This window comes from Vitis vinifera, chromosome 2 (assembly GCF_030704535.1).
Source record: "Vitis vinifera cultivar Pinot Noir 40024 chromosome 2, ASM3070453v1".
Taxonomy (NCBI): Eukaryota; Viridiplantae; Streptophyta; class Magnoliopsida; order Vitales; family Vitaceae; genus Vitis; species Vitis vinifera.
The window spans coordinates 11,881,043-11,901,356 of record NC_081806.1 but is presented as its reverse complement, the minus strand read 5'-3'; the positions used below and the strand labels follow the sequence as shown (position 1 = coordinate 11,901,356).

Genomic DNA, 20,314 nt, shown 5'->3' with positions numbered 1-20,314 from the left:
GTGAGGCTTGAGAGTGGTTATCTTTAGAGTGCGTTTGATAACGATTCCTAAGTGTTTATGGTATTTTTAACAAAATTTTTATTTTTAAAGTATTATAAAGGCTAGAAATACTTCCTAAAATCACTACTATATGTACTCTTATGTCTTCGGCAACCGTAAATTTTGTTTCTGATTGTCCAACTTTACATTCTATTAGCTAGTTTCTTTATTTCATTTTGTACAAGTAATTTGGGATCATATTCCAAAATTGGAACTTGTGAGACTGTTGATTGTAAAATTTTCATTAAATAACTCTTAAATCAGCGATTATTCCTCCATCAGCCCAAAGCACCATGCTCATACTACTGAGCTTTGCTATCACTCCCTGCTTCGTGAATTGTACTTGCACTCTCAACCAGTTGGCGAAATGCCAAAGGCGCAGCTCATAAATTTGAGTTTTCTACTGCACTTGGTGGAATCCAAACTGCTGAAAGGCCTCTTGAGCCTTGATGTCTCAGCTTCTTCACAATGAAGTTCAGAAAAAGTACCTGGGGCGAAATTGTTCTGCTATTTCATAGTAAGGGCGATTGGGAAGTGTTTTAAAAAACAAATATGAAAAACAACTTTTGAGAGACAGTTTTTAAAAATAATTCAGTGTTTTTAGAAATAAAATTAAGTTTGGATGCTGAATTCTAAAAAACAGTTTTTATTCTAAAAAAAATATTTTGTTGAATTAAAAAAAAAATTATAAAATAAATAAAATAAAAACTTATTTGGAAGTTGTTTTTTCAAATCAAGTGTTTTCTTCTATTAACTTGATTTTATAAATATAAATAATTTTTAGATTTTCATTTTATTAAAATTTAATGCAATTGTATCAATTTTTAAAATTATTTACATTATTTTCAAAGTTTTTAAATAATTGTAAATGATGGGAATATATTTTACATCTCAATAGAAATATAATGGTGGAGACATTCTCAAGGTGTGACAAATTATTCAAAGTTTTGATCTTGATCAATAAGTTAGAGGGTTTTGAGGTATATCAATTTCCATGTTTTGGGCCTATTGGTTGAAACGCAAAATATGATAATTGAAAAGTTAAAAAAATTATAAAAATATTATTACAATTATTAAAAAAAATGTTTACAATTAAATAAGTTCAAATCATTAAATCCATATCATATTATTAAATCTACGTCTGGATACATTATCATTAAATTCATATTATTTGATAATATTATACCATTATCATATAAAAAAATACATCTTTTCCATATAATATTACTAAATATTATTCAAATCATACAATGCCATTAAAATTTATATGATACATTATATATATATATATATATATATATATATATTACCCTTACCCTAAATAATGCATTATGTAATCTGATTTGATTCAATATTCTTATTACAGTTTTTAAAAATAATTCAGTGTTTTTTTTTTTTTGTATTTTTGAAGAACTTTTCTTAGCTTTTTCAAAAAAACTTCTTTGTTTTCCCAAAGACATTTCTATTTTGGTTGTATTATTTTGATTTGAAAGCAGCAAAAGTGATGCACTTGGTTGATTTTCTCTTAAATGAATGTGTTGGTAGTGGTGAAGACCTCCACTAGGAAGGGATGCACCTGAAAACATGAGAAAGATGAAGAACAAGCTTAATGAAAACACAGAGAACAACCTTTTTTATTTTTATTTTTTATTTTTTTATGTTCTATAAATAGTGAAAAAACAGGAGAAATGGGCTTAAGATGTTATCTGAAAATGGGATTTTGAGAACACGGATAACACCAAGAATAAAACAATACCAGCTCACCAAACATAATGTTTTTTGTTCAAATAAAAGATGGTTTTGGAAAACACTTGCCAAACAAACCATAAGGCATCTTGGCTTTTAGCCCAACGACTGAAATTTATCATACCAACAAATTTACCACCTTTCACTAAAATTTCAGGCGAAAAAGATGCACTACACCACCGTAAGCAAAAGTGCAATAATTGAGTCATTTTTAACATATACATGAGCATTGGGGCCAGTACCCTTGTAAGATACTACTCTACAAAGTTCAGAGAAAAATGCATGCCTTTCATTGAAGAATTGGCAGCAGCGTATATTATAAGCTTCAGCCAGGAACGACCAAAATTTTCCCATTGAAGGGATGATTGCTTAGCACTCTTCCGAATCCCTCATCCCTGATTTAATTGCTTTTGGCAGTATCCACGAAACATTCAAAAATCATTTCATCTATTGTATCGGCTATTTTATGAAAGTTTATCACCTAAATAACTGAAAACCCTTTTTCTAAATACCCGAGCCAAGTCAACAATTTCAGATTCTCTCATCTGCCTTGCTGCATTCTCAGACTGCCAATGCCCCTGGCCTACTCGGGAAAGCCTGTTTGCAATATCAATGGTCAAGCTGGCTACATCTCTGCTACTTGTTAATACTCGCAACACAGCAGTGGAATATGAAGGGTTAGACACTAGTCTGTTGAGAAAAATCAGTGCTTCACGTATCAGCAATGTCCTGTGTACAAAAAGGCCCTAATATAAGCAGCAGATGAAACAATAAAATAAAAATGATAAAAAGAACCGATGTATATATATCAGCAATGTTGTAACAAAAAATAGTTTGCAGATCTCATAAAATTTTTTGAAGGAAATTTCTATATTCTACTGAGTTAGATGGGAACAATCTGCAACTCAAATCACCCAATCTATGACTACAAGAGCAGAAAAACAATGATCACAATTTGAAGTTAGGTTTCCTCTTTTTTAAGATTTCCAACTTTCTAGGTTTTCCTTTCAAGTTTTGTATTTATAGTCATATTTCATCACATTACAGTTCTTTTCCTATTCTTTCATTACTAGGTCTATAAATTTCAGGTATGCGCTGCCCATCCAGTCCTTCAATAAAATTAGGCCTTTGAGAAATCTTTTCAGAATTCTATCATCTATTGTTCTTCATATGCTTAGATTGCAATCAATTAAACTATGGATATCCACTTGGCATTATTTTTTAAAGTAAATCAACAAGTTCTAGATACGGTAGTTTTTGTCATTTCTCAACCATGTTTGTGGCACATGCTTATTTCATAAGAGCCCACTGCATCATGACCATATGCTAGAATGTGTTCTTGTTTATTCCAATGAAAGAATATAAAAACTGGCAAATAAAATTTTCAAAATAAGATAAAAAAAAAAAAAATTATGTTCTTGCCAAGACATGACAAGTCCTTAAATTCTAACTAAATTAAGGTATTTAAGAACCTAATAATCCTATAAACATAGGACAATAACGGAATCAATTTCATTACATAAAAAGACAATATGAAAAAGAGGAACAAAACCTAAAAGAAGTAAGAAATTTAAAATATAGGAAACCTAAAAATTAAGAGTTATCCAAAAAAATCATCTTTGTGCATGAGGGTTGTATCATGGGCTACCATGGCATTTTAATCTAATATGAAATTTGAGTACAAGACAGCAAATAGGAGGCATGGATATCCTGTGAAAATGAAGGAATATTGTCGTGTTTTTGTGTGTATATATATATATATATATATATATATATATATATGCATAAGTGACCACTTTTTTGAAATTCCAAAACCAACTTAATTCAAAAAAGTGATAAGAATAATGAATCACTTTAAAATGCAACAGATAAAATTTAAAAACACAAAGCAAAAGCTAATCATTTCTGCAAGATGATTTAATCTGCATACCCGTCTAAAGGCCCTAGATTATTAATTTACCTCTCTTTGAATATTTCTGGTGGCTCTGTAGACTTCCCTACTTCTACATCCATCTCTGAGACCAATAATTGCAATATCAACACAAGAAAGTTGGTTTGTTTGGAAAGCTTGTGACCCAACAGAATTTCAAAGCCAGATTTTCCAGAAGCCAGGAAAGCCAGCATGATGATGGCATTCCTACGAAGTTTCAACTCCTGCAAATTTCACACACTTATTTAAGATGAGATATTTTTTATTAAATCCAAAGAAATGTTTAAGCCAACTAACAAAAAGAAGCAATGAATATCGGACCAGTTTCAGGTGTCTTGACTGTTAAACCAAGAAAATCTTCACAGAAGAGTCATTATCTGTCACAAAACTTTGAATGCCAAGAAATCCCAATAGGTAAAAAGCTAAGGAAGTCACATGAGCTACTGACGGAGCACAAATCATGAATTTAAGCTAAAACCAAAATTTGCAGAGGTGAAAAAATCCAAAAACCATGAATCTGAAAAAGCACATATAAACAACAGTACAGGTTCCACCAAAAATTTCCAGTCTATGCTTACAAAGTCAAGCTAAAAACAGTGGTTAATTCATCAATATCACATCAAGAGCAACTTTCATAACAAAACTAGATAACACATGAAACAGGAAAAACACACGCACACAGAAACAGAAACAAGGAACACAATCAAGTAAGAATTCCATATCCAGAATTTCCTGGGCTGCACTTCTCCAATTCCTAGATTTGGAACTTCTTGCCTGTTCATGAGTTAAGATCTCAGGAATCTTAAGTTTCTAGGATTTCCAAATTCATGCCACTGGTGGCATTGTGAAATACTAAACAAAACATGACTTGAAGAATCCATACAGCTAGAATCCAGGATATGAGTTACTGAGCCAAGCACAACAACCATTCCATAGAAAGTCCTCTGTCCTTCAGTAAAGCCAGGTTTACTCTAGCAAAAGGTATCCTCCAAAGCCCATGATGAAGAAGCTGTCTTTCACAATATTCAACACATCATTTTCTCTCTCCCCCTCAAAATCCAATTTTTAAAATTATGGAGGTTTTGGGCGATATTGAAAAAATTGTAATGCAAGATGGTATCAAAGGATATAATGATTGTTCAGAAACAATTTTTTTTTCTGTCTCTAGTTAGTGCAAACACTGTACAAGGATATCCCATCATATCTTCTTCCTCTTCAGTTACCACCAGCAGTGATTTTCTTCTAAAGCAATTTCCAATCTGGGTTAGATTTAGAAACACAAATATCAAATAAATTTTCAAATATTTCTCAGCCTCCCTTATCAAGACTTTCTTCCTTAACACCATTAACAAAGGTCAAGAAAAACCAAAAATTCACTCAACATATCCAAGACCAAAAAATACTGTCTGAATCCACTTCCTTTATCCTAGAACCTTAATCCAATCAATCATTCAATCCACAAAAGCACCAATTATGAACAATAGACCTCCAACCAAATATCCAAATCCCTAATCCAACACCATTCAATTTATTCAATTTTTCAAATTTAATAAAATCAACTTACTCTTTCCAAAAACCATAATCTAATCAATTATTAATCCTTCATCGTATAATTAAATCCAAAATTCTGCTAAGAAATAAGTATGAGGCAAAAATTAAAATTTGCCACAAAATTTTCCCCACAAATCCAAGATTTAGTAATAATATAACACTGAACTCATTTGAACTTGCTGCACAACAAATTATTTGAGATTTCTTAGTATTATCCAGGAATAACTTGGGAATTAATGAGATGTCATCCATAAATTTGCAGCCTTTTCTTTTCAGGAGAAGGTTTGGAATCTGAATAGATTCAGGATATTTGAGAATAAATACAATCTTTTGTTACCATGTTAAGTAGCACATTTTTGTTTTTAGTTATGTCATATTATCTTGGTAGCCTACTATTGAAAGGTTACGTTTTTTCTAGTTAGTTTAAATTTGTGTTATTTAATAAAACATCAGATCAGATTTGTTTGTTAGGCAGTTATCTTATCTGATCAGGTTGTTTATTTTTGAATTTATTTTTTTGTTCCTAGATTTCAGGTCAGCCAAGAGGTTATCTCTGGCTTCTGTTTTACAAGTGTTGTAACTCTATAAATCAGAGTTTGATGCAGTGGAAAAATCAGGTTGAATAAAAAATTATCTTTTTCAACTCAATATGGTATCAGAGCACTCCTTGATTTCCTAAAAAAAAGGTTATTGTCCATGGTTAAAACAAATGACTGGCCATGCTCGTGATGGAACCTCTAGAGTATCCTTCGAGACAATTACCCAACCATCCAACTCTCTTCTTGCCAGCAATATTGCTGAATCTCACACCCTGCAGATTACCCATCATAAATTAAATGGGAGCAATTATTAGGAATGGTCCCAATCTGTCCTTCTCGTCAGTCGTGGCAAGGGATGACTAGGCTACTTAACAGGGGAGACTCAAAAACCAGCAGCAACTAAACATGGCTATCTCACATGGGAATCCAAGAATTCCATGGTGATGGCTTGGCTGGTAAACTTGATGGAGCCTAAAATAGGGCAGAATTATCTCTCTTACAAGATAGCGAAAGAGATTTGGGATACTGCCAAGGTTATGTACTCAGATCTTGGCAATGTTTCTCAACTCTTTGAACTACAATCCAAACTCAAGGAGAAGAAGCAAGGTGATTCCACGGTGATAGATTATTACAATACCTTGATTGGTTTGTGGCAGGAGTTGGATTTGTTCGATGATAACACTGGGGCTTGCCCTGATTATTGCGTAAAATATACCAAGAAACTGGAGAAAGAAAGGTTGTTTGCTTTTCTCCATGGTATTAACAACCTAGATGAGGCCCGTGGACGTGTTTTGGGAACAAAACCCTTGCCAGGGATTCAAGATGCCTTTTCTGAAGTTAGATGGGAAGAAAGTAGAACGTGAGCAATGCTCAAAACCTCTAAGGATCCATCAGCTGAATCCTTACTGCAAAACTCTGCGCTTGTCACAAAACGTAGTAGTTCAGCCTCTGGAGAACAATGTCCAAATTATGGAGAGCAGTGGCCAAATTCTGATGAGTAGCGTTTGACTCCTTACCAGCGTGGAGGTTGACAGAATAATTGCATATGGTGTGATCATTGTCAGTGAGAAAATTGTTGGAAATTACATGGGAAACCAACAAATTGGCAACCAAGAAAGTAAGGTGATGGATGAGGATACCAGGCCACAGTAGAGGACAACAAGCCGCAGGGACATTCTGTTTTTACCACTGAGCAGATGGCAGAACTGCAACAATTTTTCATGCAGGCACAATTCCAGCAACACAATACTCAAGCTAGTCCTACTCCCTCTTGTTCTATAGCCCAAAAAGATAGATTCTCATCTGCCTTGACCACAAAATCAGCAACTGTTGAGTCATGGATTATTGACTCTGGTGCATCCGACCACATGACGGGCAGCCATGGCCTGTTTACTAATTACACACTATGCCCTGGGACTTTTAAGATTCAAATTGCCAATGGCTCCCTGTCATCTGTGGTTGACAAAGGAATAGTGTCCATTTCACCTAATATAACACTACAGTCAGTCCTCCATGTTCCTAGTCTTAGTTGCAATTTGGTTTCAATTAGCAAATTAACTAGGGAGTTGCAGTGTGTGGCTAAATTTTTCCTTTCTCATTGTGAGTTTCAGGATTTGCATTCAGGGAGGATGATTGGCAGTGCTAAGGAACGTGATGGTTTGTACTACTTAGAGGATCACAAACAAGTCGTGAATAAACAAGCTCAAGCTCTAAGTAGTGGATCTGTTCCGATTCCCATTTCTGTTTCAAATAAGATTATGTTATGGCATAAGATTATGTGAGATATGTCAATTAGCCAAACATACACTAGTTGCATATCCCATCCGACCTTATAGAATGTCAAAACCGTTTTCAATGATTCATAGTGACATTTGAGGACCTTCACAAGTATATAATATCACAGGGGCTAGATGGTTTATCACCTTTATTGATGATCACACACATCTATGTTGGGTCTTCCTACTTAAGGAAAAATCTGATGTCGAGTCTACCATCCAATTTTTTCACCAAAAGATCAAAACCTAGCTTCAAACCCACATACAAATTCTACATGCAGATAATGATTGTGAATACTTTAGCTCTATCCTTGGGACCTACCTTAAGAATAATGGAATTATTCATCAAAGCACTTGTGTCGGAACCCCACAACAGAATGGCATAGCTGAACAAAAAAATAGACATTTATTAGAAGTTGCCTGTGCCATAACGTTCACAAATAATGTCCTTAATTTATTTTGGGGAGAAGCCATCCTCACTGCCTCTTATCTTATAAACCAGGGTTCTCCAATTTCAAACTCCCCTACAAATCCTACTCCAAACCCATCCTCACACACAATTAATCCAAAATCTTCCCATAAAAACCTTTGGTTGCATTGTCATTGCTCATGCCTCCACTAATACCAAGCTTGATCCTCGCCCAAGCCACAAAATGCCTTTTCCTTGGATATTCACCATGCCAAAAAGGATACAAGTGCTACTGTCCTAAAACTAGAAAACTGTTTGTCACCATGGATGCTACTTTCTTTGAGGACCAACCATACTATCCAAATCCTTCTCTTCAGGGGGAGAAATTAAGTCAAGATTGTCTTTGGGATTTCTCAACTATTCCTCTTCTAATCTCAACCAGGTCACCAAATCTGTCCAAACCTCCCGCTGAGTCAATTATGCCACTAACAATTATGGAAAATACAGAAACAGAGCTAGGAACAGGAGGAGATCTGCCCATGCTTAATCACCAACCTGAGCTCCGTGTTTATTTGCGAAAGGCAAAGCATTAGGCTCCTCAGGAAGTACCTGCTGTCACACTCCAAGAGCACTGCCATGAGACTAAACCGGAAACAAATCCCAAATGTGAAGGAGTCTCAGGTTTCTTGAGCAGTCAATAGGAAGATATGTTGCAACGAAAAAATAACTTGGACTTGGGCATGCCAATTACAATAAGGAAAGGTATTAGATCATGTACAAGTATCTGATATCCAACTATCTGTCCTACAACAAACAATCTTCATCATATCGATCGAGCTCCAAGTGAAAAAATTATAGCTACAGAAGTTCCTACAAGCATTCATGAAGCTCTAAAAATTCCCAAGTGGAAAGCTGCAGTTATGGAAGAGATGCAAGCCTTAAAAAAGAATGATACTTGGGATATTGTGGAGCTACCAAAAGGGAAATACTCAGTGGGTGCCAAATGGGTGTTCACCATCAAGTATAAATCAGATGGCAACATAAAAAGATACAAGGCTTGACTAGTGGCCAAAGGTTTTACCTAAACCTTTGGTGTGTGTTACAATGAGACCTTTGATCTAGTTGCTAAGCTCAATACCATTAGAGTACTGTTATCACTAGCTGCAAACCTTGATTGGCCACTTCATCAGATGGACGTGAAGAATGCTTTCCTTAATGGGGAACTTGATGAGGAAGTGTATATGGACTTGCCCTCGGGATTTGATGGGGGTTATGAAGGTAGAAAAGTATGTAGGTTGAAGAAATCTCTCTATGGACTGAAGCAGTCACCAAGAGCTTGGTTTGATCGCTTCACAAAGTCTGTAAAAAAATATGGGTACAGTCAGGGCCAGACAGATCATACATTATTCTTCAAGCACTCTCAAAATGGGAAAGTGACTATTCTAATAGTGTATGTAGATTATATTATACTTACAGGAGATGACTTGGAGGAATTAGTACGACTAAAAGGACTTTTAGCACAAGATTTTGAGATGAAGGATCTAGGTCAATTGCGACACTTCTTAGGCATGGAAGTCGCTAAAACTAAAAAAGGGATTTCTATATCCTAGAAGAAATATATAGTTGACTTATTGAAGGAAACATGTATGCTTGGTTGCAAACCATCTGAGACACCTATAGAATGGTATGGCAAGCTAAGAATGAGGGCAAGTAATCCAGTAGATAGGGGGAGATACTAGAGATTGGTTGGAAAACTAATATACCTTGCTCACACAAGACCTGACATAGCTTTTGTAGTGAGTTTAGTCAATCAGTGTATGCATGACCCGTTTTAAGAACATCTAGATATTGCGCATAGAATATTGAGATACCTGAAGACTACACTTGGAAAAGGAATATTCTTTGGCAAAAATGAGAAGAGAGGTGTGGAGACTTATACAGATGCAGACTGGGCAAGTTCTATTGATGATAGAAAGTCAACGGTAGGATACTACACTTTTGTATGGGGAAACTTAGTCACATGGAGGAGCAAGAAGCAAAATGTTGTGGCCCGGAGTAGTGCAGAAGCTGAATATAGAGCACTAGCACAAGGAACATGTGAGTTGATCTAGCTTCAAAGACCGTTGGAAGAACTCAAGATACTAAGTGAGAAACCTAAGTTTTTTTGTGATAACAAAGCTGTGATTAGCATTGCCTACAACCCAGTTCACCATGACCGCACGAAACATGTAGAGGTGGATAAGCATTTCATCAAGGAAAGAATTGAAAATGGAGTAATCTACATGACTTATGTACCAACCACACAACAAATAGGAGATATACTCACCAAAGGACTGTCCAAACAAAGTTATGAAGATTTGGTAGACAAGCTGGGAATGATAGATATCTATTTACCAGCTTGAGGGGGGGTGTTGAAAGGTTACGTTTTTTCTAGTTAGTTTAAATTTGTGTTATTTAACAAAAGATCAAATCAGATTTGTTTGTTAGGCAACTATCTTATCTGATCAGGTTGTTTATTTTTTAATTTATTTTTCTGTTCCTAGATTTCAAGTCAACCAAGAGGTTATCTTTGGCTTTTGTTTTACATGTGTTGTAACTCTATAAATCAGAGTTTGATGCAGTGGAAAAATCAGGCTGAATAAAAAATTATCTTTTTCAACTCAATACCTACGTCTTCTTCATATGGTGCATGCACTTGAATAAGCTCTAATTCATTTTTTGTTCAGGTGTATTATGAGGTTGGAGTAATTAATCTGAAATTGTAGATAGGAAAGAACAAAGAGCACGAAAATGGTGGGATTTGTCAATTCCATTAACTTCATAACACCATGACAAGAATGCAACTCAAATCTGGAATTTAGCAACTCAATATGGAATCTACTGAAAATCAGTACGGAACAGGGAAGGAGGGAGGATGTCAAGAATCTAGGAATATTGTTGTTATTTTTAGGAAAAAGGATAAAATCTGATATCTATTTTTAAATTCAGATTTTATCCTGAAATTTATTTTTAAAATTCAAATTTAGTTAATAGTTAGTTTCCTATTCTATTTTTTAGGGAAGTTCTTATTTTCTAGCTAGAGTATCTATATAAACTTATATTGTATCCTTCATATTTTATTCAAAAGAGGATTAATAAAAATTTATTTTCCTCAAAGCCTACATGGTATCAGAGCATAGGCTCTTTATAAAAAAATTCCCACGTTGAAGACAACTATGATTGGGGCTAGCGAAAATTCATCCTCAGTTACAACAGAGGATGGCCAAACAAATCCAATTGCTTCCCCAAATCGACCTGATATCTCATCATTTAGTTCTACCCTTCAATTAACAGCTCATAAATTGAACGGTACGAATTATTTAGAATGGGGCCAAACTATGATACTAGTAATCTATGGAAAAGAAAAGCTTGGACACCTGACTGGTGAGGTGAAGAAACTAGCCACAGATGATTGGCAGCATGGAGATCAGAAAATTCCATGATAACTACCTAGCTTATCAACTGGATTGAGTAAAAAATAGGGATGCCCTATTTCTTAGTAAAAACTACCAAGGAAGTGTGAGAGGCAATCCAAGAAACATACTTAGATTTGGATAATTCTGCTTTGCTATTTGATTTAAAATCAAAGTTGTGGCAATCCAAACAAAGGGATCGTGGTGTGATCGAGTATTATAATGAGATGTTGATTTTATGGCAGGAGTTGGATTTGTGTTATGAAAAGGAATGGGAAAACCCTAGGGATAGTGTGAGGTACATGAAACGAGTAGAGAGTCTTTGTTTTCCTACCAGGACTCAACAAGGACCTTGATGAAGTGAGAGGTCGAATCCTGGGGAGAAAACTATTGTCATCTCTTTGAGAAGTTTTTTCTGAAGTTAGTAGAAAATAGGCTAGAAGATCCATTATGATGAACCTTGAGTCACCAAAAGGCTACAACAAAATTTGATGGTTTTGCCCTTATTACTAAGGGGTTTGATCAAGGAGAAAAAAGGAATTCTAAAAAGGGTGATAGACCATAGCATGACCATTGTAAGAAACTCAGGCATACTCGTGACAGTTGCTGGAAGATTCACGACAAGCCATCGAACTGGAAGAAGAAACATGGTGGGGAGAGTCGTGCCTACGAAGCAGGAAGCAATGAACAAGAGTAACAACCTTCCTTAGAAACATCTCCTTTTACTAAGGATCAAATAGAGCATCCATACAAACTTCTTCAATCTCAGGTCTCTTTAAATCAATTCTGTTCTCGTTCCTTAGCTCAGAAAGGTAATCATCTTCCCACAACCCTTGTTAGCCTTGATTCAAATTGCCCATGGATCATAGATTCTAGTTCAATCGATCGTATGATCAGTTCTTCAAATCCGTTTTCTTCTTATAGTCTTTGTGCAGGAAATAAAAAAATAAAGATAGCAAATGGATCACTTTCAACTATTGCTGGAAAATGATCTATCAAAATTTCCTTACTTCTTACACTCCATAATGTTCTTCATGTTCTTAATTTGTCTTGCAATTTATTGCCTGTTAGTAAATTAACCTCTAATTTAAAGTGTCAAACTAATTTTTTCTCATCTTGGTGTGAATTTCAAGACTTGAACTCGAGGAAGATGATTAGCAGTGCTAGACAAAGTGGAGGACTTTATGCCTTTGAAGCTGGAATTGAACTAAGTAGACAAGCTCAGAGTACTTGTTTTGAATCTGTTTTAGTAAGTAGTGAGAATGAAAGAGTGTTATGGCATTTTGGATTAGGACATCCCAATTTTCAATATTTGAAACATCTATTTCCAAAGTTGTTTATTAATAAAGATCCATCTTCATTCCATTGTAAAATTTGTGAACTTGCAAAGCATCATCATGCATATTTTCCTTCACAACCCTACAAAGCCTTTAAACCTTTTTCTCTAATACATAATGATGATGTTTGGGAATCTTCTAGGGTTGGCACTTTTTTAGGAAAAAAGTGGTTTATCACCTTTATAGATGATCATACAAGGGTTTCTTGGGTGTATTTGCTAAAAGAAAAGTCAAAAAGTAGCACAAGTGTTTAAAATTTTTCGCAAAATAGTCAAAACACAATTTCAAACAAATATTCGAATTTTCAGAACTGATAATGGAATATAATACTTCAATCAATTGTAGGGAAACTACTTTCTGAAAAAATGGCATAATACACCAATGTTCTTCTATTAACATACCTCAACAAAATGGAGTGGCAAAAAGAAAGAATATGCATCTTTTAGAAGTTGCTAGATCACTCATCTTTTCAACAAAAGTTCCTAAATATCTTTGGGGTGAAACTATTTTAACCGCCACCTATTTGATCAATAGGATGCTACTAGGGTTTTAAAATATCAAACTCCTCTTGATTTTTTCAACATGTGTTTTCCTACTTCATGGATTTCAATGAATATACCTTTGAAATTTTTTTGTTGCACTACATTCATTCATGTCCGTAATCATAACCATGGAAAATTTGATCCTACAACAACCAAATGCATATTTATTGGATATTTTTCAACACAAAAAGGGTATAAATGCTTTGATCCTCATACCAAAAGAATGTTTGTAATAATGGATATCACCTTTTTTGAAACTAAACCCTACTTTAGCCATGATCATCCTAAAGGGGAGAATAAAAGTGAAGATTTCATTCCTAGTGAGGTGCTTGAGTTAGACCAAACACTGTTCTAGCCACCATTAGTTCAACAACAATCTAAAACTTTAGAAAAATCTCCAAAAAACACAGAACAACAACCACCCGTGTTTGATGAATCTGTTGATAATGGACAAACTCTAAGAATAAATGATTTAGCTATTGAAAATTTTGGACAACTTGCCTTAATGCCAACACATGATCATGATCATGAAAATACTGAATACAAGTAAAAACAATCAAGAGCTTTGTGTCTACTCAAGGAGAAACCGTATTCAAAGGATGGAGGAACCTACTTTATAACAAGGCCAAGAATCAATCCTCGGAACAAATCTAATCTCACCACTTCAAAAAGGTAAGCCTCCATCTAAACCATGTTCTTCTTCCAATATTAAACATATAGAGTCTTTTAGTGATCTGGATGCCCGAAAAGGTGTTAGGTCTTGTACTCAACATCCTATGTCCAATTTTGTGTCTTATAAGAATTTGTCATCTTACATGGTCACATTTACATCTAACAAGCAAGTTGGGCATGATAGACATCTAGGCACCAACTTGAGGGAGAGTGTCGAGAATCTAGGAATATTGTTGCTATTTTTAGGAAAAAGGGCAAAATATGATATTTATTTTTAAATTTAGATTTTATCCTGATATTTATTTTTAAAATTCAGATTTAGTTATAGTTAGTTTCCGATTCTATTTTTTAGGGAAGTTCCTATTTTCCAGCTAGAGAAGTCTATATAAACTTATATTGTAGCCTTCATATTTTATTCATAAAAGAGGATTAATAAAAATTTATTTTCCTCAAATCCTACAGAGGAAGAGTGAGTTTACTCCCTGATAATCATCTCCAAAACCAACCCCTCACTTATCAGGGCATTGGATATATATATCTATATATATCACCACCACAGGGATGCTAATGTCAGCATTGTTAACATTCCTTTTCCTTAACTAATTGATTAATGCTAAATAACAAGTTATTTAGTAACAGTATACTTTTAGATCACTTGCAAGAATAAATGACGTCCTAAAAGGGAAGCATGGAAGGGGGCAAGGAAGCTTTAATCAAAGAATGAAATTAAATACTAATTACTATGCAATTTAATATGTTGAGTTTTATTTGAATCTAGCTTCTCCCCTGAAAACATATGCATGCTGAATTATGCAAGCATGCACAAGCATGGAGCCTTGCAATCAACAAGCTTGAAAATGAAACCATGAAAAACTTCCAAAGATAAAGAAATCCATTGAATAGGTGAATAAATTTCAATAGAATTTTTTTATAGCAAGCCTACCTGTGTACCATTTCCACAGCATGCCACACAATTTGCCAAGCCATCAAGTATGACACTAAATTCTCTGAAAGCTGAAGCATTTTTGGCATCATTATTTTCATCTTCAGCACCTTTCATCTCCTCCTTACAACCAGAACAGAATATGACCAATAGATTTGGACCTTTAATTCAACATGGTAACACAAAGTTATAAACTGTTGGTGGAATAGGTGCATGAGTGGAAAGACAAATTGAGATCAATTTCATTTTGCAAACTCAATAAAAGGAAAAAAAAAATGACCAACTATACATGTAATCATTCATGTAAAGGTTGAGTGTGTCATTCTAAAGGTTAAATGAAGCATTTGTGTGATCACAAAGAACCTGTACATAAGCTCCAAACCTAATGTATGAACAGGTATATAAGCTCCAAAGCACTACACAGAATATCTTACATTAAAATGTATAATCAGGGATTTCAGCCCTATTAGACACCAGCAACCTATGAATAGAAGAATGTATTGGCCTTTTTGGAAAAGCAGATGACAGTATTTATTAAAGTAAATGACCATATGCTTCAAGAAAATTTCACAGGAATTTCAGAATATATGACCATTACAACAAACAAATATTGGAACACACCAACATGGACAAAATGATTGAAGGCCTAAATCAAAGAGATCCACTGAATTGATCTGGACCACTTTAATACCGTTCCCTTGCAACTGATTTAACTATTAATCTATGGAGTAATAGGGAAAAAAAATCCATATATGCCCTCTGAAACATGTTCTGACATCATCAAAGGAAACAAAATACTCTTATTATCACAAAACTCTCTTCTAATACCATGGGTAGTAGTAATGATCCACAACATAACTGCTAAAACACTTGCAAAGGGGAGTCTTTTTAGAATCCATATCCAAGACCAGTCCTCCAGATTGGGAAAGAACACACCTCAAACAAACTGAAATCTGGGGATGCCTTTTTATATTGGAGCAAGGAGTTGCAATGGACACATAAGGCCACAGATGTTGTCAATGTTTCAGAGCTACAAGGCACTTGAAGGCACAAGCCTAATCAGACTCATTCAGCCAAATCCTGATCCTCTAGTTGCTAAGGTTTTACACTCTAGATGTTGTACTTAAAAGAGATAACTTGCATGGTAACTTTTAATTCAATTAACTTGGAATATTCTTTACAGAGAGAAAATTGGTGGATATTATGAGTGATTAAAAAGAAAGAGTAAGGTGTGAAATCCTAAAATCAACTCCAAAATAAGTAGCTCCTACTTTTAGCATTAAGATAATATTAGTAAACAAAAGTTTCATAGTAAATTGATCGAATATCATCAAGAAAGGCAGAATTAATCAATCTGCTACTTGAAGCAAGGGTTGTTTCGGCTATGTTTTCTGTTCCAACTGTTCCAAGGCATAATTGAATGACACCCACTGTAGAAATTTCCACCATAAGCGCATGGTCTATGCCATTACTGAGAGTCAAGGTAGCTTTAATCGTTCATCAGATGGAAACACCCTTAAATTGATGAAGAAAAGAACCCAATGACCTTGACCCATCCAATGCTTTCCAATTCAAGACAGAAGCAATGATGGTGAAGCACCAAATTGGGAAGACCAAGGTTCAACAGGACAAGGCACTGCAATTTGAGAGAAGCATTTGAAAATAAAGGGAAGGAGATAGCTCATAAAGTTTTAGATGGCAATAAGGCATCGAGATTGGATGGGTTAAAGATGGCCATTAATGGCACAATTAGGAGGTGATGAAACAGCTGGTATGGAGGTTTTCAACACGTTCTAAATTCCTGGTGTTTTAAAAAGGCCCAAAGGATGCAACTTACATACATACTGTGTACTTGGCTTGCGTCCCCTTTATGTTAGATGCCTTTACTAATCCATAGTATCTTAGTTTGCCTGCAGAAAAGAAGGCTCAGAGGATGCTATACGTTCATCATGTTAGTTCCAAAGAGAGGAGAGGATGGACAAGATTAAAAATTTTCAGTGCATGTCTGATGGTGATATAAAATCTAATAGTAAATATTTATGTCAGATGGGCATATAAATCTAATAGAAAATATCCATCATTGGACAGTGTGTGGAAAGTGGCCTGTGAACCACAAAATAAGAAAGAAGAAACAAAATGATGGTGGACTTACTATTTAGAAGTAGGTATAGAAGATGCATGGCTTGCTTTTGCACACACAATCCAGCTTCCTTCCTCAATAATTGTGAAACACTTTTGAGTACCAGTGTTCCAAACCTGTTTTAACCGGGCTTTCATTCAGTAAATAAAAGAAGCAGGAAAAATGTTAAAACACTCAACGATAATGAATACTCTAAACTCACTTTTCCCTCTCCAGATATGCATTGCTTCTCATAAGAATCACATTCATTATAGACACTGCTTCCAATATTACACATTCTTCAGTACTCCCCACGGCAATTTGATGCATCAATTCAAAGAGAGAAACCCAGTTTACACAAGAAACCAACATTGCAGTACCGTGTTCCCAGTGTTCCTTTTTCCGTAGAACTTCTGCATCAAATAATCTGGCTCCAAGCGGATTATAGACCGGGTAAAATGTCTCATCCTTGTTCACACTAACTAAGCCTCCAGATTTTGCACTTTCTGGCCCATGGGAATCCATAATGCTGTCCCTGAAGCAAAGATCTTCAACAATGACATTGTCCCTGACCAGAGTGCACTGGGAAGATCAAATCAAAGTTCATAAGCATGTGAGCCTAAAAGCAATTTTAGGAACATTGCCCTGTAGAGAATAAAATTAGCAGATTGCAATGATAACATAAAAAGTATAGTAGGTATCCTCCAAAAATATAGATTATATAAGATAACAAAAAAAAAAATTATAACCAAAAGTTAGAAGAATCAAAGCATATATTTTCATATATTGTCTATTTAGAGCCACTATTAACCAGACATAACATACCTTATAATGAGATAGGATGATATTTAATCAGCTATGTAGCACAAACATGATCTCAAAACACAGATTTGACAGGGCACAAACAATTCTCAGCAGATATGTAAAAAATAAAAGAAAATTTAAACAAAAAGGGAAAAAGTAAAGGAAAAGAAAAAGATAAGAAACTTATGTGTAAGGTACTTGCTCAAATATTGTTTAATGTTCAATATCATTCTCTTCACCAATGAATGTAACCCATTAGGGGTTATGGGCTGCCAAGAAATCTATTCTCTAGTCATGAACTAGGATTGATTTGCCATCACCAATTCTAAAATACTGCTCTTGCTTGTTCTCGGTTCATGTATTTTGACTTTGATAATTTTGAATGATTGAGGTTAATAAAGTTTTCAAGGAAATGGAGGGAGGTAGATTCTGGTTTGGTGTTGATTGAAAATCCTTCAAGATTTCGGTTGAGAATATCCAAAGTAAGGCGGTTGGAAAGGTGTTGGAAAGAATTTGAGACTTTCCTTCTTAGATCAAGTTTCGCGAGAAAGGACTCACCATTGTTGGAAGGGGCAGACTCATTTTGTGATGATAATGACTAGAATGATTGTGAGAGTGGGGGAGAGAGGTTTATTCGAGGGGTTTCTAGTGGGCAGAAATAGGACGAGTGTCTCATTCACAATTTGCGGATGACACCATCTTTTTTTCTAGAGCATCCTTTGAAGAGTTGCATTCTCTCAAGTTAATTTTGTTGGTGTTTGGGCGGTTATTAGGGCTAAGGAGGCTTCGATTCCAACCAATCCAAGCTTTCAAATCTGGGATGTGGAAAACTCTATGTTAATGTCCTTGCTAGTCAACTCTATAGAACCTAAAATCAGTTAGAGCTATATATCTCTACACAACAGCAAGAGAAACATGGGGAGCAGTGAACTTGACCAATTCACATTTAGGGAATGATGCCCAATTGTACATGTTAAAACAGAGAGCAAATGGAATCAAGCAAGGTAGTACGTCCATGACAGCCTACTATAATATACCGAATAACTTATATCAAGAGATGGATCTCAATCAAGACCTGGACTGGAAGTGCGTACAGCATCAAATATAAGCAATGCTTGGAGAAAGACCAATGTTTTTATTTTCTTATAGGTCTAAAATCTGAATTTGGCCAAGCTAGGAGTCAGATTCTTAGAAAGGAGCCTATTCTTAATGAGGTCTTAAATGCCATTAGAAGAGAAGAGTGTGGACTTTCAATCATGATAGGGAATGTACAGACTGAGAATTTTTGCACTGATAATGGATAATACTCCTCAACTTGTGGCTAATCCAAGAACTGCCTTTCTTAGTGGTCAATGGAAAGGGCAGCAAAGGAGATGACTGTTGGAATCCAACAATTTTTCCTGATTTCATGGAGTTTATTTGATTTATTCCTGATTTTATGCATATTTAAATTAGTTGACCATGTAAATTAGGGAAGTTGTAATTTAAAGGATTTGTAGGAATAATTTTAGGAGTAGGTCAGCTGTCTTATTTGGTTTCCATTTATCGTACAAGTTTGAAAGTTGTATATATATTTATACTAATTTTTTATTGAGAATAAGAAGATATCGTATTTTCCAACATGGTATCAGAGCTAAAAAACGCCTGGTTGTTTTTTCTTCTCTTGGCCTTCATTAAAAGAATTCCTGGTAGTTTTGTCTTCTCTTGGCCTTCATTAAAAGAATTCCTGGTAGTTTTTTCTTCCCTTGGCCTTCATTGCCAAACCTTGCCTATCATATTCACAACCTTCTATTGCCATCAACCATTTTTTTATCCCTTACTTCTTCCTTTGTTTTCTTCTATCAATTGTGGAAGAAACTTCTGGTAGAATCTCGTTGAACCAACCCAAGACAACAACCCATTTCGATAATCCCAAATTCATATTACAACAGAGAAGCTTAATAGGCATTTCTATCTTGAGTGGTCTCAATCAGCAAAACTTTTCCTTAAAAGTGGAGGGAAAATGGGATATTTACATGATGCCATTGTGATACCAAAACAATCTGATCCATCTTTTGAATCATAGGATGCTGAAAATTCCATGATAATGTCATGGCTACTAAGTTCAATGTGACCAAAAATTGGCAAACCATTTTTGTTTCTTTCTTTGACTAAGGAGATTTAAAATGTTGTCACAAATATACTTGAAGAAAGGAGATGTTCAAATCAGTGAATTGAAGACTATGATCCATGACACCAAACAGAAAGATCTCTCAGTGACAGTCTACTACAACACATTGAAGGTCTAGTGGCAAGAGTTGGATTTCTATCAACATATTGAAGCGGAATCCACAGCATATGCAACAAGGCTGGCTATGATGATTGAATGGGATCGAATCTTTGATCTTCTGCCTGGACTAAATCCACAGTTGGATCATGTAAGAGGTCAAATACTTGGAAAATATCCTTTTCCATCT

The 20,314-nt window shown here is 35.0% G+C and overlaps 1 protein-coding gene across 4 annotated transcripts in view; it reads right to left on the bottom strand.

Moving 5' to 3' along the window:
- Positions 1-1,964: 1,964 nt before the first annotated feature.
- The window catches only part of LOC104882239 (protein SENSITIVE TO UV 2), a 67,776-nt gene continuing 49,426 nt past the window's right edge, over positions 1,965-20,314 (bottom strand). For 3 of the 4 annotated variants that reach the window (XM_010664566.3, XM_010664556.3, XM_010664562.3), the window contains exons 8-12: positions 17,278-17,622; positions 17,088-17,191; positions 14,936-15,096; positions 3,746-3,939; positions 1,965-2,514 (exon numbers count right to left, since the gene is read on the bottom strand). In XM_010664566.3, coding sequence (XP_010662868.1) covers positions 2,250-2,514; positions 3,746-3,939; positions 14,936-15,096; positions 17,088-17,191; positions 17,278-17,622 — 1,069 coding nt within the window. In that variant the 3' untranslated portion in view covers positions 1,965-2,249. Of the gene's footprint in view, positions 2,515-3,745; positions 3,940-4,598; positions 4,975-14,935; positions 15,097-17,087; positions 17,192-17,277; positions 17,623-20,314 lie in introns of those variants that run through there. The other variant, XR_002031707.2, reaches the window with a different exon arrangement.